Here is a 26,011-nt window from a genome sequence, read left to right as displayed (position 1 = left end):
GATTCTATACATTGTTTTTTAGGTTGTTGCATATTATACCTTTCAGCATAACAGCCAGGATTAAAAAGGACTGCTTCTGATGCCTGTGCCAAGCAGGGTGAAAAGAGGAGATGTCACGCGTCATCATGGCGTCATATCATTGGGGTATAAAACATAAACAGGCAAATCTGGTCTGCACTTGCCAAAATTGAGCCATTAGCAGCTCCAGTTACACTGAGCATGTGTCATACCTCATAACTCAAGACCGTGTCCCAGCCTCTTCCAACAGGAGAATACTACCTACTTCTTGTTTCCTGTTTGCAACAGACCTACAGAGGAGTCCAACAGATGGCGCCATTGTGCATGAATCAAAGCAGAGGACAGAATAGTTGGTGAATGAGGCTCAAATAGTCAGTACAAAGATCAAGCTCTGTGGAGAGGATAGTTGCCTGATCAACGACCTCCCTCAGCAAACACTGTTCTTGAACTGAATCTAAAGCCCTTTGGATTTCTTTCATTGAGGTAAATGTACAAAGTTGCGAAAGCTGTGTGTTCATGACTCTCTGTTGCTCACTGAGCTGTACAGCCCAGTGAAAAGGAGCTCCACACATTGATTCTAATATGGTACATACTGTATATTGGAGTGATGATACACTGCGTCCCACCTAATATGTGAACCAAATAGCAGCAGTAAAGTAAAGTAGCTCAACACACACCTCATCAGGTGTTAATCCCTGTACTACAATGCAGTTGCAGTGAGTATTTCTCGCCGTGTAAGGAGGGAAGTAACAGAAGGAATACAAAAGTTTGAAAGTGTAAAGAATGAGTGTTACATGAGTGGAGGATGCCTTTAGGTCATGCTGAGTGCCTTTACTGACAGCAGCATGCCCCTGATCAGACAGCATGCTCTGGGCACACCACATTTTAATACACATTTTAAGGGTGATGCTGTTTCTCTCCTAATAATAACTGCTTTAGAGGACACATGTCTGTTCAAACTGCCAAAACTCAGCAGCGAGGGGAGTGAGCCTCTCTGCATAATATTTACCTGATGGGGTATTTTTATTATGTATCCACACAAATTATATTAATGGAAAAAACACGTACCAAATTTTTCGTCATTTGAAAATGTATGTGATATTTTATTCATTTGTTCAATTCAAAGTGAAATGTATTGTAGACGACGTAAAGCTTGGGTAGGTAGCATTAAACTAGCAAGAGTACACTAGACTTTAAAAATGATCCAACAGAAAATCACAGCCGTGTGTTGCCAAGTCTTCTCCAATGAAAGTAGCAGCACCACCTCAAAAAGTCCAGTTTGAGCATTTTATTTATTGATTGCTGTCGGGATGTTAAAGAGAATCTCGACAAATATAACAAACAATTTTTCTGGCATACATTACCCACCCTCGCTTTAAATATTTATTCTGGTTCAGTTTAAATTTCATCATCCTGGGTTGCGATATATGCTGACGCATGGATTGTTGTGTCTTTTTGTGTATGTCAGGCTTATTTACAGTGGCACTTTTTGTGCAGTGTTACATTTTTTGTGGATAATTTGCAACCCAATATATTAATATGAATAAATTTATATGAAAAAGGTAAATGAGGAGGGAGCATCATAATAAAGAAGGTTTTTACGATGTTTTTTTAACTGGACTTTTTCCCACCACTCTCAAACGTTTCCTTTAGTGTCCATAAGATGGTGATGTTGTCTGACTCTGACATCAGCCGAATGTCTCCTCTCTTTAAACCCAGCAGCTTTCAATTATTCTCATTAAAATAGCTCTTTATATCTTTATCTTTAACTCAGCCCTGGACAGGACTGGAAATACCAGAATGTGCTCTTTTAAAAAAAAAAAGAATAACTGTAATTTACCTGTTACCTATCTTCTTCGTGCCTCGTGGCATGTGTAATTTACCCTTTTAAAATTATAATCACCCATAAAAACCAACAGTATAACTCAGTAATCCATTAAAATTAATCAATTTCATTGGCATAGTTACAGGGACATTTGCAAAGCAATTACACTAATGTTATCAGCCTTCATCATAAATCCAAACCGCACTCATTAAGAATCAATGAAGCCTTATAACAACAGCATTTGATGGCAAACAATGAGGAAAAAGAAGAAATGTTAGACAGATCAACAAAAAAAATCTATTTTCAAATCCTTTGCTTAAAAATAGTTTTATTTTTTTATGCTTTCAAACTAGTGCAAATACATGCAAACTGAAAACAGACAACCCTGTCAGCAGGCCTTCTCACAGTAACACGTTAAAGCCTGACAACTTCGTACATCATGTTCAGAGAAATGGCCGTTGATACAGCAGGTCGACCTCTCATTGATTTGACCTGATCTTGTTTTGGTTGTCCTCCAGTGGTCCCTTTACTTTGCAGTCGGATGCTAACCTAGGCCGAGCACATAAATGTGCCAATAGGCAAGGAAGCGAGTGATCCACACCAGCTCCCCTGCATCCATTTATCCACATTCATTATTCAGGAATACAAAACCACTCAGTCAAATCTCAGCTCATATAAAGATTCTCTCTCTCTCTCTCTCTCTCTCTCTCACCCCTCTGCTGCTCGCCACATAAAAGATTCATCCCCCCGCTTTTACATTTCAGGAACGATGCTTGGAGGACGATACTCAATATGTATGCATTGATTGCCCTTAAATTCTGAACCGGTGAGACTGAAGAACAAACAAGTAGAAAAAGAAAGAAATTCAGGAATGTAAAAATGCATCTGTTCAGGGTTCATTGGCCCTCTACAGCCTACCAACTAGAGCATCAGGGTTACAAAGCAAACCAGAGACACTAAAACCTACACTGTGTATTTCATTAAGGATGCACCGATACCGATACCAGTATCAGGTATCGGGTCCGATACTATGCTCATGTACTCGTACTCGCAAAACGGCTCCGATACAACGGCACCGATACCACTTTACGGCGGTGTGACGTTAACCTCTCGTCAAGATCTTTCGGGTCCTCACGCTCCACCTCCCCAATGGTGCGGGCGAGACGTGCCGGTGGAGCGCCTGACCCCGCTGGGCCAGGATCCCACCTCAAACGGCGCACGCCGGCCCTCACTTTCATTGCGCCATGGGGTTTTGCTTGCACCCTCTGACTTGTGCGTGCGTTAGACTCCTTGATCCGTGTTTCAAGACGGGTCGAGTGTGTTGCAGACATCGCCGCAGACCCCTGGCGCCTTTTAAGTGGGCCGAGCCCCGCCCTGGGGGCACGACGTGGTCGGGGCGCACTGAGGACAGTCCTCCCCGGTCGACAGTCGCACCGGGAGCAGGGGAACCCGTTCCTCCCCGGCGGGGATAGAGGGCCCTTTGTCCACCGTGCGGCGAGGTCCTGGCGGGGAGCGCTGTAAAGCTGCGGCCGCGAGCCACCTTCGCCCCAAGCCTTTCCAAGCCGACCTAAAGCCGCACCGCCTCATATCCAGCCTGCCGTGTGTTGCTCACACCCTCCAGCTGGCTGTTAACGAGGGTCTTTTGGCACAGAGAAGTACTCGTATCGGTACTCGGTATCGGCGAATACCCAAATGGAAGTAATTGTACTTGTACTCGGTCTGAAAAAAAGTGGTATCGGTGCATCCCTATATTTCACCATTCAACTTTTTACAGCTGTAACCTATAGCAACCACTGTCTTATGACCAACTTTGCTCACAAATGTTTTATTTAACCACCTGGCATGGGAATAAGTAGCCTACCAAATGAGAAAGGTGCAAGGGGACGCCCTTGTTCAATACCACAAAAAGTACATCTTTTACTGAACATCTATGATAGATAAAATGACGCTGCTGTCTTTCAAACATTTGAACGAGATGATTGATTGATATGATAGGGGTGAATGTGTTGACACTGGGTTTTCTCTGAGATGTCCTTCTGCTGGTCAGAAACAGATAATTAGCTCTGTCCTCTGAATCTTTTGTACTCCATCTGTTTCAGTCAGATGGAAGAATTGCTCACAATGCCAACCAAAGCCCTCTGGTTCCACACAGTCAAAGAGTCACTGCCATCCAAAGTCCTGGCCCGCCATCTGATAGAAGCGCTGGTTATGCGGCTTGTAGAAATCCCGAAGTATCTGCATCACCTCCGGGTCAATGGAGGCATGCGTCCTCCCTTTGGTCTTCCCCAGGCAGTGAGGTTTACTGCTGCCCTCTGGCTTCTTCAGGCAGGGGAAGCCTTTCGTTTTGTTGAAGTAGAAGTGCTTGTCCGTGACGATCCTCTGGAGACCCAGAAAGTCCTGGACTTTGCCCAGTTCTCCGGCCGGGTCGGAGATGAGCCTCTCCCCGCTGACCAGATGGATCTGAGTTCTGGGGAACCAGGACAGCCAGCGCTCCAGGTGCTGGGCGTACAGGCCGATCCACAGCGGGCTCCACAGGGAGTCAATCTGACCTACAGACAACACAGAGATATACCGAGGCTCTTTATTCACAATCATTACTGCTACGGTCAGTCAACATCGTCTCAAATCCTCATCCAACTTCTACATTTAACGTATCACCCTTTACCTATTGGACTTGTCCAGGTTTGACACTTAAGACAAAATTTAGAAAAACTGTGACCCCGCAGCCCCAGTGGGTGAGGGGTGAGAGAGTCAGAACTCCTGGAATATGAGAACCATGTCAGAGGTATGGTATGGGACCTTTAAAGTGTCCTCCATGAGCTGTGTGTCACGGTCACTGATGCAGCGCCAACAGCTGACCACGTTGGTAAGTAGGACAAATCAGCAGCCAAACAGCAGCCAAACTACAATAACAATCTTCCTGTTGTTTTTTCATAAAAACAACGTGTACATTTCCATTTCACCTTACACTGTATCTTTAGTATATTAAAGGCGTTCAATAGACTGCACCTTTTGCTCTACCTGAGAGTGATTGAAAGGCTCCTTCTCTGTGACCTCTATTTATCAAGCTGCTAAAAGTGGCATTTTGGATGGAAGTGAAAGATAAAACCAAACCTTCCCTTTTACTACTGCTCACAAACTTAACAATATAAACTATTCCTCTAATTTCTCCAGAGGTCTCTGGAGTTGGTTACGAGTAGGTGACTGCAGTACAGAAACAGAGGTGAATATTTATAATAGAATAAAATAGCAGGAGAATTCCTTTCCTGCTCCAGTTTGGTTTTCTTTTTGTTTCAAGTTTCCTATTTAAAGAGAACATATAATGCTCATTTTCAGGTTCATACTTGAATTTTGTGTTTCTACTAGAACATGTTTACATGCTGTAATGTTACAAAAAAAACTTTATTTTCCTCATACTGTCGGCCTGAATATGCCTGTATTCACCCTCTGTCTGAAACGCTCTGTTTGTGTAATGGTCTAAATATTGTATATTTGTGACATCACAAATGGACAGAAATCCTGACGGCTTGTTTCAAACGCACAATTTCTGAATACGGGCTGTGCGTTTCTCTCCGTATATTAAACGTTTCAATACTTTCACAGTATTTATAAAGCACTTAAACCTGCTTTATAATATAACAGACATGACTATCTCACTGTTTACAATATGTGACCTTTAAATATAGATAGATTATAAATATGTTAGATTGTTGTACATTTCAAATGGTCTTAAGCATGATTCTTTGTTTGATAAAGTCGTTGATAAATGTAAAATATCTATTCTCTCCTTTCTACCTACTGTAAAGTGTGACGCTGTCCTGGCCAGCAGGCAGTTGGCAGTTAGCTGACACAGGAAGGTCATCATCTTGATCTAGTTCACCTGGCTCTTCCAGGCTATAAAAGCTGGTCTATGTGCTCACTGTGTCTCTCTCTTCCTACAGCTGACATCCACACTGCATCAATAGGCTCGTTCGAGATGAACTGCGCCACGCCTGGAAAGTAGATGAGATCAGGCGGCAGCAGCAGCAGCAGGGGGCGGAGACAAGAAGCTGCGGTCAAGTCGGACAGTTTCCAGCCATTTCCAGCAGCCTTCAAAGACTTTACAGGAAGAGATAGTGACATCCTGTTAGATCTGATCTGTAGGCTACTTGTAGTTTGCAGACCATGTTGGGATTTATTCATATTTGTTTGTAAATCTATGTGGAAATTGTGTGTGTATCTGGCATTGGATTCTATACTTTATTATTGTTATGAACGCACATAATGAGCACTCGTTTTGATAAGTGCTTATAAGTAACCTTCATTATCATAATTATTATCATTATTATTATCAACCACACAAGATATGTTTGTTAACAGATGTAACCTTCTTTGTACAACATGAAACTAATAACCTATTCAATTCAATTCAATTCAATTCAATTTATTGTTATATAGCGTCAAATCATAACAGAAGTTATCTCGAAACGCTTTATATAAAGAGCAGGTCTTAGACCGTACACCATAGCCTACTATGGCTACTATGGCACCAATCTACTATCTAGCGTTAAATATTACAATTACACAGAAAGTTGTGACTTTCTACAACACATTTGTTGTCAAAACTAAGAGCCAATCAGCTCTTTGATCAGGCAACATCCAGGCGTTTCCCATAATGCCCTTGGTTTTGCAGTCGGTGGAAAGCAACTGCCTGGCTCTTAAACTGTGGCCGCCTCGATCTTGTGAGGTTATCGTTGCCAACGTGTTCATGACATCAGATCAAGTCAGGATCAAGTCGGACACAAATCTAACCGGCATGCATTTGATCGCCGGTGATTGATTCTGCGCAGACCTGACTCATCTCGAACGAGCCTGATGTCTTTTAGTTTAGCAGCTTCAACGCCTCCACAGAACACATAGAATGATAAAGTTACAGGAACTTTACAGATAATGGATGGATGTTTTAAGTATAACCTTGCAGACTTGGACTCCGTCCATGTCACATTCCCTGAGCCTGTTTGTGACGAAAGCTTGTTGTCTAATAATGATGATTTGTCTCATGCTGCTTGCCAGTAAATCTTCACTTGGGATTTACTGTTTGTTTTTGCCTTCACTAACTCGTGCACAGTAGAGAAAAATCAAAGACTGAGAGGGAAAAAACAGAGCGATAAATAAAAAAGCTCCAGGATCGAGCCAATGTCAGACCCCAGGTTTGTCTTGATGTACTATGGATTATGTCGTACTGACACAGGACATCACCAGGATCGGTACCTGTGGTGCGGTTCTTGAAGGCCAAGCTCTCAAAGGGAGGGATGTCGGGGGTCTTGGAGATGATCTGTGTGTAGTCAGATATGGCTCTGGTCACGGGGTCACGGACCACCACAATCAGCTTCACATCCTGTGACATAGCGTGGACTCGTGCCGGAGTTTCCACAGTGACAAAGTAACGAGGCGTCTTCTCCATAACGATCTGACCGTCCAGGGCTTTGGGCATCATACTTCTGAAAGTACAGGAAAAATATGTTGTCAAGACAAATTACTCAACTAGAAAAGCAGAAGCAAGGATTTATCAAGTTAAGATACTAAAATATGGAGAAATTGGAACAAAATGAAGCACAGTATAACTATGGAAGTTTTTATTGGACTTTATTAGTTGTAATCCACAAAAGACTTTTTTTCAATAAAAAAAGTGCAAACATTTATTTGTTGAAAAATGTTTTAAAACTTTAATGCAAATAACTAATAACTATAACAAAAAAAGCACAAACTCCCCTCAACCGTCACTGACAGCTGTGAAATAGCTCCAAACATGCTCCTCTTTCTTCAGCCATCATGTGTCTGTCGGAGTAACTAGTCTGGGTGCACGCCGCTGCACGTGCACGGCGCACACACGACGCGTGCACGACGCCTTTGTTCTTTGAATGAACACAACATCACAACAGCAGTGAGAAGCAAACAGTACAACAGATCATTGTTTGCACAGACAGTTCTACTCTTTGATGAAATATAAATGGGTGTAGAAGAGAGAAACTGATCCCTGTTTTGTATCGATCCTACTAACGCCAGAATTGATCTTCAAAACGAGACGTAGGTATTGGTAGTATGGATATTTTCGTATCGATCTGCCCACCCCAACTTTAGATAAGTTAGTCTTTTTGCTAAGCTATGCTGACCGTTTCCTGGCTCTCGGCCATATTTAGGCTGATGGACTGATGAGCGGTGCTGATTTACTTATCTAACTCTCACCAAGTGTGTATGTGTATTTCCCAAAATGTCAAACTGCTGCTTTAAAACGTTACAGCTACTTATGAGGGGATTTAGAGGGAAAGAAGTTCAAGAAGTCCAGCATGCATCGCCTACATTTGCATATATTTGCCTGAAAGTGAAGTTACTCTTACTCTCCACGGTGCCTTCATCACTGTCGGTTACTTTGACACACTCTCACACAGACTGAGCGGTGTCCATCCATCGAGCAGTTCTCCAGTGATCCCCGACACACAGGCAGGTGACAGCTGTGCTCCATAAACACAGGAGTCTTCCCTTGAATGTGTCTCGCTCTGCTCTGCTCTGCTCTGCTCACCTCTAACTCCACACCAGAAGCCCAGCAGATGGGACTCATTTAGAGATAAATGACTCCAGAGGGCCCAAAGGACCGGCTGGGGACTCGGGGGCATCTGCGAACACACCTGCCACACACACCTGACTGGCTGACCAAACACACACACACAGCCTCAGCTCTGAATCAGCATCTCATCTTAAAGGCCCATACCAGTGTGTTCTTTATCTCTTTAACTGCTAACTGTATTTTTGCTGAGCATTTTAGAATGCATGCTGTACAATTTTAACTATTTAGAGGTATCCTCACCGTTCCAGGCAGTTTACATTCATTTCCATACAGTAAAAATCACTTAGGTTGTAAAGATTTGTTGGACATGAAGTATGCATTAATTAATCAATGTTACATTATTGTTACACGGCCGAATATTGAATATTCTTGGTTGTGATGTTTTTGCATGCATATGTATTAGTTGCTGTATTCTTGATTTGATTGTGATGTTTGCTTTGCATGTGTATTTACTGAGATTTGGGATTGTGTGTTCACCTTTTTTGGATTGTATAGTTTGTTGTGTGTAGTTCTTTTTCTGCGTATAGTGTATTGCCTTCAGACAATAGAGTGGACAATTAACCTGATTTAAAAAGCCTCTATTTACACCCGGCCAACTTGCTACTTAAAGCAGCAGTAGGATTAAAAAAAGTTATTTTTATAAAACATAAAACATGGTCACTATATCCTGACAGTAGTGCATGAGACAGATAATCTGAAAAAATCATGCTCCTCTGTGTCCTCCAGTGTCCTCCGGTGCTCCTAACGGCATCTGCAAGATTTCACAGACCGGAAGAAAACAAGCAGTAACAGCTGATCTGAGGTCTGCCATCTATCTGCCGTCTATGAGCAGCTGTCAATCACTCACAAACTCCGACCAAACAGTCAAACTAGGCAGCGCTGATCAGATATGAATCAATATTCTGTTACTGTAATGCTGATTTCTCTCCTCAGATGTTCTCAAAAACATCTTGTAGTGCACGGTTTAGCTGTAAAACGCATTAATTTAACAATAGTTAGCTAGCCAAATGGCTTTCTGCCAGAAAGCCATTTTTAAAAGGTGTAAGAGGAGTAGGCCAATAGGTGTCCTCTCTCAGTACACTACACAGTGTGTACATAATACCCTACTAATAAATATGTCCCGTAGATCTCAAGAGCTCGCACTTGACACTGCACTTCCTTGGGTCCTTAGCAATACCCCCGCCAAGTATGAAGTCGATCAGATGAACGGTTGTCGAGAAAATCAAAGGACAGACATATATACATACATACATACATACATACATACATACATACATACATACATTAGGCTTGCCTCGGTAGTCGGTGTTACCGGTGTTACAAGGTATTCGGGCATACACCGATTACATTTCTTGCCCACCGCCCCCACCGCTTTTGCTTTTCTTTATAGAAATATACCCCATTAAGTTCATTTTGGCGTATCAGCGCCGTGTTATCAACACATAGTCGCATGACGTACGCTACAAACACAAAGTGAAAGTGTCTGCTCAGAGAAAGGAGTCTCAGCTCAGAGTAGCAGGAGTCAGATTACACACACGGGACGAGAGAGAGTTGACAGACAAGACGATGGCGGAGGATTTTGAGTCAAAGTGAAAAAGCAAGAGCATCTATTAGGCAATATTTCGGATTTAAACCCAACGCTATAAGGGAACCATAACGTAAATGAGGCCATCGCCGTGCGGAGGATGGCGGGGTCACAGCTGGTGTGCGCGGCGCAGCGGCTCCGGGTGGAAACCTACAACCTCTCAGCGAAAGCTGGACCGGACACATCCATCCAACGGTAAAGATCGAAGTAAGCGCGCTACATATGTTGAGCGTCGTAAAATGTCCGGTGTAATCGGTAACACCGGTGTTGTCACAAGTTTATTAACCGATGGGAAAATGTCCTCACCGTCACATCCCTAACATACATACATACATCTTAAAACACGTCTTAAATGAGGAATTTGTCTTCTCGGTTTATTTTCCCTCTTTCATAATGAAAACCCATCAGTGAGCACAGAGGTGCCCTTGTTTTTTTATGTAGTGTCCTATTTTAGGGATCTATCACAAAACTAAGAGAGTCAATAAAAAATGTTCCCAAGGAGCTATAAATGAGACGTTAATAAAAGAAAGACGAACAAAAAGAGACCAGAGGGGACACGTGGCTGAGACAGTGAGGACAGGATGCTCTGGCTGTCCTCTGCTATCGACTCAGGTTTCAGATGCTCCTGCAACACGACCTCTTGTCAATACATCCACCCCCCCGAACTGGCCCCACTTTTATGAATCTGACACACACACACACACACACACGGTGATTTGAGTTGATCTGATCGGTGTGAAGCAGCGCTTACCGCCACTTAAGCCTGAAGACTTCCCTTTTAACTCCAATACCCTGAGCAGGAGGAGCCGCACAGTCTGTTACACACACACACATGCAGGAGGCGCATGGGCACACATACACACACACACACAATGCTAAACACAAACATACACTCATTATTCACTCATTAGTTGAGCATTTGCTGTCATGCTTCTGGTCTCACAATGGAGCCATCTCTCACCATCTAACACACACTCACATAAAAAAATATATATATATATAAAAAATCCCAAATGACACACAGACAAACACTCTGAAGACAGAAAGGGAGTGGGAGGTGGGGTGTGGTGGATTTTTACCAGAGCCTGTAAATGTGTGTGTGAGTGTTTGAAGTGAAAGGGGCGGGTGACTGATGAAGGAATGATGGGAGTGGATACAAACGCGCCTCCATTAGCAATCTGTCTGTAAATAGCCTGAGAGCCAAGAGCCCCCATGCCATTACCTTAGCACAAAGAGCTAATTGCTGCCCCTAAGAGCATCATCAGAAGAAAAGGTCTATTATATTTATGCTTCTGCTGTGAGCTTTGCGCAGACACACTAATTGACAGGCAGATAATAGCTGTTAGTTTTTCTAATAACTAAATATGTCCTTATCCTACTTTGGCATAGAAAACTCTGTGATCCCCGGGCGTCTGTAACTTCTGTAACATCAACTCCACTTCATCATCCCTGAAGACTTTAGGTTTAGTTATGCAGCATTTTTTTCAGAATCAGACACAACTGACTTAATCATCAGTGGGCGGAGCCAAGGAATTGTAATTTTGCTATATTATATAAAATAATGTTAGTAGAAATAGCACATGATGCATGCATTAAGAAATGCAAGAACCCTCAAAAGAAAATAAATCTGGAGTTCAACAAAACAGTGAGAAAGGTTTTTTTACCTTCTAACTTGGACTATGGCTTGTATTAAAGATTACTTTGTTTGTTGAGGACTGATTCCATACGCTTGCTCCACCCTTACAAAAAAGACGTTTATTCAAGTGTGCTATTAGTATGCTTCTTTTAGACTTAAAACAAAAGAGCATACTTTCAGTTCACTTTTTATGTACTTAGAGATATACTTAATAAAATTATACTTAAGTATACTTGGCTTCTATGACAGGTATTCAGAAAAGTCTAAGTGTACTTGGATTATACTGAAAAGTATACAGAAAAGTATATTTGGCTAAGTACTATAAGTTAACTTGCAGAAAACTTACAAGCTCACTTGCAGTAAAAACTATTAAACTAGTAGTTTACTGAGAGTGTACTTTAAAGTGTACTTTCATAAACTAAAAAGTGGGCTACAGTATACTAACAGTATACCTATAAGTTCACTTGTAGTATAGTTCATATAGTACAATGTATACATAGCTGTGTCTGTCTATGTTTAAATGTGTATATTGAGACATGTGGGTGTGTAAATGTTTTTGTATGCACATGTGAATATACTGTTTATATGTTTACATTTTTAATAGATTATTGGTGGTTCTAATTGTAACAACAAACCAAGTCCCTTTGTTTTCATACACGTTTAATTTACTATCTTTTCTACATTTACATTTATTTTCTAATTATTATTTACTACTATTTATAATTATTATTATTATAATAATAATAATTATTATTATTATTATTATTATTACTGTTTTAATTATAATTTATCTCTTTGTTCAATTATTTGTTGTTATTTTCTCCATTTGGTTTACTTTTTGGGTGTCCGGGGAGGGTGGAGGGTTGTATCTTTGTTGGAATGTGTGTAACTTTGTTGAAAAAATTATAAATAAAGTAGTACTCAAAGTGTACTACTCTTACAAGTAATACACTAACAAGTACACTACTAGTACATTGATAATAGTGTACTTATTACATAAAGTATATTTGAGAATATACTTGAACTATGCTTAAGTTTACGTCATAAAATAAACTTTAATTATACAACTTTTTTATAAGGGCAGAAAGAATCTCTCTTTTTATCACATGACCTGCTGTAACACACTGTACGTGAACTCAAAGGTCATTTCCACTACATGTTAGCTGAGTTTGACATGTGCGGGTGGCCGACAAGTCCTCACATTGAAACAACGAAATGGGCTGTCAGTGTCTTTCATAAATATCTATATGACAAAAACAAGTCAGGATCTGCTGTGTTTATGGTTAAGCTTTGGTCAAGTTTAGGCGACTGAAACCATTTTGTCGATGTCAGGGAAAGATAATGGTTACGGTCAGAATAAATCCATGTAATATTAAGTTATGTAAGTAACCAGTGTTGATTGTAGGTGGGAGACGCGACACAAATCACTGTTTCTCACAACAAAGTCACTTGATTTGTCAGCCCAACCATAATGCTCACTTGTCACAAACAGTATAATATATATTTCATTTTAAATATTCAAAACTAAAGATAATTTTGTGGTTTTTCTGACGAGAACACCTCAGGGTAGCAGGGTTAACGTGGCCGGAAGAGCGCCGAGCGTTGATGACGATGAATTTCCATATTGGCCAAACGGCGGTACAACAACTTCTGTGTCCGTCACGTGATGTCATTGGGCCCAAATACACTTTTCCCATAGACTTACATTGGGAAAGAGACGTCTGTAACTCAGCGGATCATTTTTTTTTAGGTAAATCAACTCCCCAGTACGAACCCTTGAATAACCCCTATTTAAAGGCCTGAATCCAGAGTTACAGTATTTCCCTTCCTCCGTTCATGTGAATGAGACCCAGACCAAGGCTGGAGCGAGGGCTGGGAGGAGGAGTTAGCAAGCCGTGACGACACCGTGGCGGCTGTGACCCCGTGACGGAGCCATTTGACCGAGTGGATGCTACTGTGCCTTCTCTATGGGCCCAATGGATGCGGCAGATCGCCGGAAAATCCGGGTACTTTTCGACTCAAAAGTTGAGTCATTTTGTCTTCATGCTCCACTGAGCAACTCTCATAGGAATGAACGGTGCCCCCGCCTTCAACGCTGTATCCAGTTGTCTTTATACATCCATGGGGCCGACTCCCGGAACTTATTGGCCGTGTTCACTGGTGGGAAGCCAGTGAGAGATCCTCTCCTTGTAAGCGCACTAATGACTCCTACTGGTTGGCTTGGGTTGCCTGCACAGTGTGGGAGTGGAACGGGGAAGGGTTCGGGTATTAAACTGGTCACTGGTAGGTGAATAGAACCGCCTGGCGACACCATGTGTTCCAGAGGAAATCCTCCTCAAGAACAGATAGCTCAATTAATTAGCAATTGAAATGCCCCGTTATAGCATAACATCCTTACACTGCTCATTTACTATCGAGTGTGAGATCAAACATCCAGTATGATGAACACGGGGATTAACCAGCAGCTTATAATAAGCCTGTGTTTGCCTTTGAGGAACCTCTCTTTTGTCGTCCATTTCCCCCAATATTTCAGCACGCCTCCCTGGTGAATAACCTCGGGCCAGCCAAGGCCACCGGCTATTGATCCTATGGGGGCTTACGTGTAGGCGGGTGTGGATTGTGTACAGCCGGGGAACAGTAGGGATTGTGTGTGTTGGGGATGAGAGCGGCATGATGGGGGGAATGAAGCGAGAAGGTGTTGGTGCAAATGTAAGGGGATGGACTGAAAATGATAATGCAGCACTGACTGGGCCTCAGCTGGGACCCAGAGTGGCAGGTGGAGACTGGGTGAGCCAGGACTCCCTGGAGCCCCATCAGTAGTATGCTGTGTCGTGTGTGTGTGTGTGTGTGTGTGTGTGTGTGTGTGTGTGTGTGTGTGTGTGTGTGTGCGTGCGTGCGTGCGTGCGTGCGTGCGTGCGTGCGTGCGTGCGTGCGTGCGTGCGTGCGTGCGTGCGTGCGTGGGTGTGTGCGTGTGTGTGTGTGAGTTAACAAATGTGAAGCAATTGCAATGTTCATCACGGAAATGCAGGAAGAGATTAGGGGATTTGAGGGTGTGCTGGATCAAAGATGTAAAATCTGGTCTGTTTATCTTTGATGTCTGATCTAAGGAAGGAAACAATAACCAATCAAAGAGCACAGTACTGACTGTGTTCATCATACACACCTGACTGCTTGTGTATGAGTCAGATATGAGATTGGGTGTGTATTTGTGTGTCCCTATGCATGCATGAGTGTGTTACTGTGTGTGATATTGGTGGACCACTCATCCATTTCCTCTGTATGGGGGACTGTGGCTGTGCCCTGTCCACTTCCAGGAGACATCCATCATTGAGGGGCCCCAGACCCCCCCACCCCCCCGTCCCAAAAGGCCCCAGGGGAGGGTCTTAATGAGGGCCAGATCGCCCCACCCGTCTGGGCCTTATGGTGATCACCTCCTCCAGTACAGTACGGGGACAGGACAGACCACACCTGAACCCCAGTTACACACACACACACACACACACACACACACACACACACACCAAACCAAACTCAGCCAGTCTGTTCTTATAGCTTTAATCACCTCACTCTTCAGCATGACGTTTCGTAGTGCCAAAAGGTACTAAAGATATAAAAATAGATCAACAAATCTGATTCATCAGAAATTCGGCCTCTCTGTGTCTGCTACTAATTCCCGCCCACTGAATCCTGCTGAACATCAAATGTTTTGGCAGCCGTTCTTCTGAGATTTGCATGGCAATTATATCCATTGTACGAACACAAAAACACAAGTAGCACCATGTGCTGTGTAATGGCAGGACAAAGCCACCAATGTATGGGTATGAATTTAAAAGCCTCCCTTAACAAGTCCAATATGAATTGCAAATGAATCTTTTCCATCAGAGCAGCTGACGCTGAAAAGAAGAGTCATTTTGGCCCTCACTTCTTATCATTGTGTGTCCTCTGAGAGGCGTGATGTCTCCAAATTAATTTAAACTAACTGAGGCCTCAAAGATGGAACATAGGGTGAGTTGCCGTAAAATGGGACACCTAAGCTCCAGTGGGTGTAGGTCTTCCTCAAACAAATACGAGTCAATAAAACTAATGATATTTAATGTCTTTCTAATACGCCTAAATGCTTCAAAACTATTGTAGTCTTAAATATTTAGCTTTTTGCTCATCTAAATTTATCCGACAGTTTTAGTTACTTTTCAGATAACAATTTTTCATCCCCTTCCTGTCCAGTGAAAATCCTTTATCTCCAGATGTGTTGATGAAGAATGAAGTTTTCCCTCATGTGTTTAGAAAATCCTCCTCCTTCTTAACCTAAAGAAACGCCTTAAAAAGCCTCTTGGATCAGCTGGAAAACGCATCGTCACAAATCTGAAAACATGGCTGTTTGTCTGAACTCATGAAAAGTTGCTTTTTACACAAGCGGGGTTCTCACAGGACAGTGGTACAAACATATTAAAAATGATGTTATAGAATATGATCAATTGCTGTACATTAAACTAACCAACGGTATAAAAAGGGGTTAAAATGAGATGATCAAATGTCTCCCTTCTTTTCAGCCAATCACATGAGCGAGTCCCCACGAGGGTATCTTACGTCATGCACAGGGCAAAGAAGCAAAGAGGTGAAACTCTGGTGCTTTTTTGACAACAGCCGCTAGATGGCGTGCGTTAGCGCTGCCGCCATTTTGGACTGAAAACTTCAATAAGTCTGTGACCAAAGATCTTTTGGGGATCTTTACAGACGTATCTGTCCATGTTTGATCGGTTCAAGTGTAGCATGTTCCATGTAGCTAACTGACTAACATTACTTTCCGTGTTGGTGGACACCCTGTGCATAGCGTAAATCATACCCACGCTCATGTGATTGGTTGAAAAGGAGGGAGACATCTGATTGGCTACAGATAATTCCCTGTTGAAAAAAAAACGCCAACCTTGTGATTAAAGGACGACCCGATGTAGTCTACCCCCTGAGCCACAGCCCCCCCAGTTACTTAAGCGAGTTACACATTACACGAGAGTCAAGTCGATTTTGGGCCTGATTCCCCCCCTGACAATCGTCAGCAAAGCCACGATTTTTTTACGTTTCTCAAGGTTATCCTTCCAGATGTTCCTGTGGTGTGAGGTCTGTTAAGAGTGTTTTTTACATCCCGATCAGCTCAGAAGTCCATCCTGGTCGCGCTGACCTCAAATCGCAAATATTAAACATTACGATGGGATATCCTGTTGTTGTGTGTTGGGAACCCCCAAGGACAGCCGATGACGCAGTCACGTGGGAAAGAACGATAGCCAGTTGGGAACCAGATAACTGAAGCGGAAGGACAACCACCGCCGTCATGGCGGCCGTGGCTAATGCATGAGCTAATGCTAAACGTGAAGCATAAAGTAGTAGTGAGATAGAGCTCAGAGATGGAGGACCAACTTGTTGATTTGTGGCGACAACACAAGTGTTTATTTAACGTGTCTCCATGACTTCATCCATCCATCATCTGTACATTTTCAGAACAAAGTAAAAACTAACATCACTAATTCTTCCTGCCCGTCGTCCGCCATGTTTGTTTACACTAAAGTCACATTTGATCGCCAGAGATTTGCAAGATTTACGTATTTTGTAATCGGGACTCTTGTTGTTGATGAATGAACCTGTTAGTGTGTGGTGGCTGTTTTGGTCTAATAGGTGCTCTCCACACGCTACAGGAACAAAACTGTTCAATTTATCATAACATGTGGTTATGTGTGGGCTCTCTCACATTTTACACATCTGTTAAGATTTTAAAAATCTTTTATTGTGGGCCAGCCTTAAAGATGGGAATGAAACAGTCAACCAAGAAAAGGGATTTCCACTCTAATTATATAACAAACATGACAAATGTCAGCATTTAAAAGCAAAAAGAAGCTCTGTTTTATCTTTCGTGACAAGAGCGCCGCCATATTGCAGGACTCTAGCCTGTGATGTCACTATTGGTTGGCTCGGCTGAGTTACACAGATACAACGGTAGAGACCGTGAAAGACGCAGACTTTCACGGTCACGCAGAGTGCCTGGATGCTAATGAGAAGCTGCTTAAGATGGTCATTCAGTTGTATCATGTGGAATGATAAACTTTGTTGAGAACTTGTTGAAAGACCATCAATACACACATAAAGCTCTTGACTGCTTTGTTTGATGTTCTCTATGAATATTTTTTTTATAAAATGAGACTTCTTGTAAATGAGCATCAAACACTGACAAAGCAACCTATCAGGTTAAAGCTGTGCCAGTAACACAGAGTCAATAATTTATCGATGAATCTCGCTGTAAAGTACAAAACACAAGCTGCCCCGCTGTCTGCAGGACGAACCCTGAAGAAGTCAGCCTTTTACACACCAACACACGAGTCCAGCTCTGATGACGGTCCCCCGGGTTGACGCAAAGGTCAGAGGAGATGTGTGAGGTTGTGGTAACACTGACTTCACTCTTTAACCTCCAGCTCCACCCGAGCTTCATCTCTTCACCCTCTATTTTATCTCCCCTATTTTTCCACCTGTCATACTCTCTTTCAGCAACAAACCATCACGAGTGAGATGTGAATTTCCAGCTAAGCAATTTTAATGGATTCCTCCAGAGCTACAGAGAGAGTGTGTAACATGACCCCTGTGTGCCTATGCGGTGGGGGGGGGGGGGTTATGCCAATGTAGAATAAAGCTTCCTGCTAATTGTAACAGAAGCCGAGCTGACCAACGCTAACCGCTCTAATGCTGGAGTCAACCCAAGGTCAGAGCGAGGAGATAGAGCTATCGATCCCAGACACAGCACAGTAAGGAGGAAACTCCCAGTCCATCTCAGGGCTCATCGCAGCGTTGTTCCAGATCCCATCTCCGGCTCCAAACACCATTAGTGGATCTTTGTCAGGGGCTCTAATCTCAACTGCCCCGGTGGAGCTAAATGTAATTTTACACAAAGAGAGATGAGGAGTGATTTCGAGAATGATAGGCTACACTATATGTCATCCTCTTTGATTGTCCATGAAAGGGGTTGATAGGGGAGAGAGAAAAAACATCTACACAGAAATGTAATGTTGACGAGTAACACTACAGCTGACCCTCCATCTGCTGAGTGACCCTAATGTGCACCCTAAAGATGATTCTGGTTTATTAGAACCTCGGTGTAGCATCCATGGCCGAGTGATGGTCTGTCTTTATTTGCTCCAAAAACAACATACTGAACATTGTGAACACACTGGAAGAGCTACGGAGAAAACAAACTAAATATTACCATTTTTATCTTTAGACAACTGACAAGTTCTGATCGAGTGCTACAGATAAGCCTATTCAACTTTAAATGAACGTATTAGTCCTCTTTTAAACCTTTAATCGCAGATAAAATGCAGTTGTAACGCAGAATTCACACCAGGCAGGTAGAGCCAACATGCTAGCATTGCTAGCTTACACACACACTTTAACTCTTTTTAACGAAGCAAAAACTATGAAACGTAATTTATTATCAATTATAATAATAAATGAAACATAAGCAAACATTCCTTCTTTGGGAAGACACGACGACAGACATGTGCACCTATTGTCTTTAATTCTTACCCGGATCTCCCTTTCAAAAGAAAAGCACCCGTCTTAACTAACAGGTTCTATTTCCACTGTTACCCTTTCAAAATAAAATCAACATAATAGGATCCAATTGGCATCAATTGGAACATTTAGAAAATGAACAAACTTAAATTTTGGCCAGAATTTATATCAGTAATATTGTCATCGTACTTATTAAGTTAACTGCTAAAAATCTGGACTAAAAAGTCCACAGGCAAGAAATACGAGGCGATCACACAGGAAGTACGCAACACCTGAGGTTAGCTAAATTTATTTGGAAGACAAACGGAGGCACTGATACCCAAAATGTCCATTGTCAACAGTTTCACAGTTTGGGAGACTCTTGATGGACCGCTACAACCTGGAGGCAGGCCTACTTTTCAGTTACCTGGCTTTGTACCGTAGGAAGGTAATCAGTGAAGAAATGTGTAACACAGCTGTGCTTGTAGGTCAAACACTCTTTACAGAAAAGGGGAAAACATGGTAAATTGTGTTTGTTTTTGCTTTTTCTTTATTTTTTCACATATTTAGCCTTGACAAAGCAGCATAGTGCAAAAAACATTCTACTTTATGATAATGAGAAATAAACTAAAAAACTCAAAAGTTGTAGCAATTAACCTCCCTATTATATTATATCATAGATATTATACCCCTCATGAATATCCTTGATAACATAACTTAGCCTCTTCTACCCGCCAGACCCGGTACCAGGTTCAGCTGAGCTGTGTGTTAAAACTCTGCCTTTAAAAACTCCAATAAAATGCTGTGGTGGTCTTTTTTCTGAATAGTTTCTAAAAGTCGAGGCCTTAACTCGACTAAAACAACATTCCAAGTCTATTTAGTCCAATGATTTCAATATTTTAGTTACAAAATCAACGCACGAGAAATTGTATTTTAACATTATATTGAACATACTTGACTTTGGATTCTTTTTTGTTATCTTATTTACATTGTTATTGATCTTATTTGATATTATCTACTTGATCATATTGCATTATTATAATAAAACTGCTCAATTTGTAGTCAAAATTATACAATGTAGTTGTTTTTTATTGATTTTATACTGTGCACAATGGTAGAATGTGATGATGCACAGGGTAAATGTCATGGCCAAAGGCTCCACTGTGTGCACATAGCCTCCTGTAGTGGATATCAGGAGTATTTTAGAGCCAGATTCACTTTCAAGAGGTAGAAAACCCATTTGGCACACTTTGGGTATCCAAGTGGCCAAATGGAGAGTCCACCTGGTCCTATCCTGACTAAAACCTTTGTAGAATCTATGTGCTTTGTGTTATTTATATCTGCTTTGGCACAGTTGTAGTCAAGGTGTTTCTGAATGAATTCAGAGGCAGCTCTGTGCATGGCATCACTGTTATAACGGTGTTATCCACAGAAAACATTTTAGGCGAGGATATGAAATGTACATTTTTCCTTTGGTTCATTACAGTTTACTCAGGCATAGTAACAGTCACAATGTTACTGACACTGGGGATGAATTCTCTGAGGTCTTACCTATCCATAGAGACCAAGATCATGCATATAGACCTGCTAGTTGTGGAGCTATTCTTCATTTATTTTTGGTATGTTTGTCTAGGAGAACCACACCTTCCAGCACCCTATAGGGTTTAAGAGGTTAGAGTAACAACAAGGATTAATAATTCCCTCAATATAAATGTAATTTCTTTATTACAGAATTGTCCTTCCATCTCTTTAATGTGTGGGTCTGTCACGCAGCAAAATACTTCCATCAACTCTGTCCAGGATGTCTGTTTGGAGGGATTATTATCAACATTGCAGGTGTGCTCACTTTTTAGTTTTGTCTCCATATAAGTGGTTTAGTAATCTGGCTAAACCCTCTACACAAGCTGTCAATTATTCAGTTTTTTAGAGGTTTATGACTCTCTCTTAACAATTAATTTATTTTAATGGAATTATAAAATATTTCTTGTAAAATTACAGATTTCGTTTTTGCAAAACTTCCGAGAATTCATGTAAATTTGGGCTTTTGCAACATAAAATGACATGTTTCTTTTTGTGTTTTATATGTAGATGGTCTTAGATTGACGGTACTTTTTGTGATAACAATAGTTATTATCTGTACTTCAGCTTTTCTCTATCATTTTTAAAAAATAATAAAAAAAATTCTCTAACAATACTCTATTCTAACAATATATATATATATGTTCAAAGCAAAATATTTCTTGTAAAATTACAATAATAAAGGCTCATTATGGTAAAGATAATTTAACGGTACCCCCTGCTGCCAGAAAAGGTCCGTGGTTTTGTAATCCGGCCAACAAGCTGTCTGACTGCATTTTAATTTGAAAGTCATTTTGCAACTTCTTTGTATTTCTTTCTGTTTGAGCAACCAAAAAACAAAGACATGTTTCCTTTGTCAGCCGGTGTACTCTGGGAGTGTGCTGTTTGTCATGAAGTGGTGTGAACACATCATTAACTCCCAGCGTAGACTGACCTGGAGTCAGAGGTCAATTGACAGAGCTGACAGTGATGTCAAGTGGCTCAACGTGCAGCGAGTCCCATCTGGCCCCGGGCGAAGACGTGACAATCTGGTGTCACATTCACATCACCTGGTGTGTGACACACACACACACACACACACACACACACACACACACACAGCAGACATGCTGCACATGCTGGCAGACAGGAGAGAGGCTGTAGTGGATTCTCTTTGGATTGTGGTGGTTTACGTCCCACAGCTTTGACATGGTGGTGTGTTTTTCTGTCATGGTCACATTAAAAACACCAGCCAGGGTGGGATTTCATCCTGTCACGTTATCTCTGTCATAGGTTAAATTGTTGCTGACATGCCAAAGAGGCTCCCAGAGCTGAGCCAACGCCATTATCGAGTCCCAGTAATATACTGTAAACTGGTTAACGGCACACCACACAGTCCAGATTTGGATGCATGTTTAATCTGGCATATTTGGAGCCATTTGTGGGTCTATAGGTTCAAGCACTTACAGTATATACGCACAATTAGAAAAAGCCAATGAAGCCGGATATGTGAGATCTGCTTCCTTTTTCTTTATCTTCCCAAATTATCTTCAAGCAGTCTGAATCTGCTTTCCTTGAATCTCATTCATGAGTGTGTCACATGTGTTCTGAGTATACTTCCAAGTTTTCATGGAACAGGCTGAGAACAAAGCCACATGACAACAGTAACATCTGGCTCAGGCTCCAGAGATGATTACTCTGCTGCTCTGTGACAACTCATTCTGCAAGGTCTCTCTCTCTTTCTCTCCCTCTCTCTCTCCCTACTGTACACACACTCATGCACAAACACACACAGAGAGCACTGCAGGCGCACGCACAGATTGGCATAACCAGATGGCAGAGTATCTTTGACTGTCACCTAAACCTCCGTGGAACAACTGTGGGTATGTTTGGGTATGCAAACAACAAAGAGGAAGCTGGAGGCTTCCGGGGGGCTCTCTGACTTAGATTGTAATGATATAAAAAAAAAACGTCCTACTTGCACAAACACACAGAAAGAAGGACTCAAGTGGGAAAAAAAGCTTCAGTAGGCAGACATTTTTTGGCATCATTGGGCAAAGTGTTGTAATTCAAGGTTTCTGAGAGACTTCTGCACCTCCTCATGGCTCTGTTTTCAGGGGCTTTAGAAAGTGACGGGAGACTTTGACCAATCACAGGTTATTTCAGAGAGAGAGAGCGCTCCTATTGGCTGTGCTCCGGCTGGTGGGCGGTGCTTGGTATTTCCTCAACAGATCTTAACATGGCTGCCGGGTCACAAACTTTCTCATTTTACAGCTAAACAGTACACTACAAGATGATTCTGAAACAATTTGAGGAGAGAAATAGACATTACAGTAACAGAATATTGATTCATATTTGATCTGCGCTGCCTAGTTTGACCTTTTGATCAGAGTTAGCAAGTGATTGACAGCTGCTCAGAGACGCCAAGGCTCCAGATCAGCTCTTACTGCTTGTTTTCCTCCGGTCTGTGAAATCTTGCAGATGCCGTTAGGAGCACCGGAGGACACCAGAGGATTTTTTTTCAGATTACCTGTCTCATGTAAGAATACAGTGACCGTTTTATAAAAATAACTTTTTTTAATCATATTTGCTCCATTTCTACCCACTGCAGCTTTAAATGACAAGAGTCAGTCATCTCTTTTTAGGTTGAGCAAGACTTTTCTTTAAATGCATATAAAGTTAATAAAATGAAAGAAAACACAAAGAGTAATATAATGTGGACACAGTGAATGCTGAGACTGATTCCCTGTGTAATGTGTGTGTAATGTGTGTATAATGTGTGTGTAATGTGTGTGTAATATGTGCCTACCTGTACCAGTCCAGTCCCCGTGCGTAATGCCGGTCGAAGAAGTGCGGCTCGGAGCCCAAGGCGCGGATGTCCGGGTGGAGCCGCAGGAACTCCAGCAGAGCCCTGGTGCCTCCCTTCTTAACCCCGATGATGAGAGCCTGCGGTAACCTCCGGCTGGCCGTCCATTCTCTGCCCGAGCTGTTCGCCTCCAGCCCGGGCTGACCGCCGGACGCGTCGTCGCCAGCCGCGGTGGTGGTGCCGGTAACTTCCTTGGCGACGCCGGTTCCGTTTCTCTCGTAAGGCCATCCTGATCCTGACACGAGGAACTCGCGCGCGGGTGGCTTGATGTCAGAGTTTTCTGTCAGCTCCGACTCACAGCATCCGGTGAGCAGATAGACCAAGGAGAAGCAGAGGATGCTCAGAGAGGACGCGATGGTGAGCCGGTGGAAGAGCCGCCGCAGGTCTGCGCTGGGCTGGAGGTGGTGGTGGTGCAGGTGGTGGTGAAAAGCTGCCATCCCTCAGACATCCATGTGAGATAAGGTGCCATTCTACCACGAGTTCAGCTCACATCTCTTCATAGTCTACCGCCGGTAACACTCCTGGAGAGTCTCTCTCAGCGCGCTGCGCTCTCCTCCTCCTTCATGGTGCGCGTCCTGAGATCCCCCAATACAACACAACCAAAACCCAATCCAACCCAACACAAACCAGCCAACCCAAACCAAGCCAAACCAGCCAACCAGTCAGCCTCAGAGAATAAGAACAAGTTTTTGAGTGACATCCAACTTGATAAAGCTCTAAATATCCGAGCAGGAACCGGTGCGTGGATCTTTCTCTCTTTCCTCTCCACCACAGGATTACTCTGAGTCTCCACCACGACTCATCTCATCTCACGGGGACTCACCGTCCAGGGATCTCTCTCTCTCTCTCCCTCCCTCTCTCTCTCTCTCTCTCTCTCTCTCTCTCCCTACCTCCCTCTCTCTCTCTCTCTCTGGGATGGGATGGATCCAGTGAGCAGAAGGTGCTCATCCTCCATACCTCATATGTGTCATTATCATTTTCATCTATTATGATTGATTGATTTATATTCTGTAGTCCATTGTGTTGTAACTTCTACAGCTTTGTGCCATATAAATAAAATAAAAAAATATAATAAACATATAATGAAATAAACACAGACACTTTAGTATAGAAATGCTTTGATCAGTGATGAATGGATGATAAATGGATCTCTAGGAAAACAAGTGTGGGTCATCGGTGCCGGGTTTATCACACTCCGATCACATAATTGGCTTAGGTCAGGCGGTATTAGACTGCAGTGCAGCTGCCAATAGTCGGCTGATCCTGACCCAGAGGACAGTCTGTGTGAACCCACATCATGCATCAGAAATGTCTCACAATGTTACAATCATATCATATCACCTCTTGAGTCCCTATCCTTCCGCTTTAACAACAAAAAACACATTTAAAATGATATAATTCTCATAATGACACACACATTATGAAAGAGACAATCTGCTGATTTCCTGTTTTTGATCCAAGAAGAAGGTTTGAAACGTCATGAGTGGATGCTTTATCACTTGAATTAGCAGAGGCGTGTGTGTTGTGTTGTGTTGTGTTGTGTTGCAGCCTCCTGTTAGGGAGCTCTGCAATGTTGGCTTTTATTATTGCAGAGTGCGGAGCTAAGGTACGGATAATAGCTCATAGGAGACTCATTAGTTCCCCCTTTCAACCGCACGTGCATGAGCACACTCACATACTCGCACACACACACACACACACACACACACACATTCACTCACACACACAAATAAGCACATACTTCATGTTCCATTTGGCTTACCCCTGTCATTATCCCACAGCAGATGTGACCCGTGCCATAAAACCACTGCATTGTCCTGCAATAAGACTAAAGAGCTCTGCCGTCCATTTTCAACAACACGATAAAACTCTGTGTTATTTGACTGTCGTGTCTTCTTCTCTATAGAGACAGAAAACAACCAATCACCACATATGATAGGATATATAATTAGCATGCCAATCAATTTTATTTTCATCTAGGCTAAATAAAAAGGGAGATATAATCTAATCTACTCTAATCAGCCTCTCTATCAATACAGTGTTTCCTGTCTCATTAACACTTTATTGACCAGTTGCCATCAGACTGGACAAATTTCCTTCGTAAACCAAGAGAGTTCAAATCCCATGAAAATCAAGAAAATGCAGTTGACGACTCTTTTTTCTTCCGTTAAAACCACGATGACATCACGATGGTCTCCTCAACCGTTTGGTAAATATGATGTCCTACTTAAAGGGACTGTTTGTAACTTCTTACACGTATAAATCATTGTGGGTCAGTGTCCCATGCGCGCTCGCGTGTGGCTACGCTGTTCAAACTCAGACTCCAAAATGAACTACATGGAAGCACCAAAACCTCTTGGTTGTATCTAGTGAAGCCCGTCTGTTAAACA

The 26,011-nt window shown here is 42.4% G+C and overlaps 1 protein-coding gene across 1 annotated transcript; it reads right to left on the bottom strand.

Annotated features, from left to right (window-relative positions):
• Nucleotides 1–2,158: 2,158 nt before the first annotated feature.
• On the bottom strand, nucleotides 2,159–24,399 carry hs3st3l (heparan sulfate (glucosamine) 3-O-sulfotransferase 3-like). The gene is made up of 3 exons (XM_074620199.1): nucleotides 23,565–24,399; nucleotides 7,094–7,323; nucleotides 2,159–4,392 (listed from the first exon to the last, which is right to left on the bottom strand). Exons 1-3 carry the CDS (start codon nucleotides 24,056–24,058, stop codon nucleotides 4,004–4,006), a joined length of 1,113 nt encoding a protein of 370 aa, XP_074476300.1. The 5' UTR covers nucleotides 24,059–24,399; the 3' UTR covers nucleotides 2,159–4,003.
• Nucleotides 24,400–26,011: the final 1,612 nt, after the last annotated feature.

This window comes from Sebastes fasciatus, chromosome 20 (genome assembly GCF_043250625.1).
Source record: "Sebastes fasciatus isolate fSebFas1 chromosome 20, fSebFas1.pri, whole genome shotgun sequence".
In the NCBI taxonomy this organism is placed as follows: domain Eukaryota; kingdom Metazoa; phylum Chordata; class Actinopteri; order Perciformes; family Sebastidae; genus Sebastes; species Sebastes fasciatus.
Note: the sequence above shows the minus strand (reverse complement) of the source record. Positions and strands in the feature narration are given on the sequence as shown.

What these genes read in the sequence shown, in the direction of transcription:
- hs3st3l (XM_074620199.1), bottom strand. Translation starts at nt 24,058, where the DNA reads ATGGCAGCTTTTCACCACCACCTGCACCACCACCACCTCCAGCCCAGC. An exon ending in CGGGGACTGGACTGGTACAG is followed by an intron (nt 7,324 to 23,564) that starts GTAGGCACATAT and finishes CTGTACTTTCAG; the next exon opens with AAGTATGATGCCCAAAGCCC. An exon ending in CTTCAAGAACCGCACCACAG is followed by an intron (nt 4,393 to 7,093) that starts GTACCGATCCTG and finishes TGTTGTCTGTAG; the next exon opens with GTCAGATTGACTCCCTGTGG.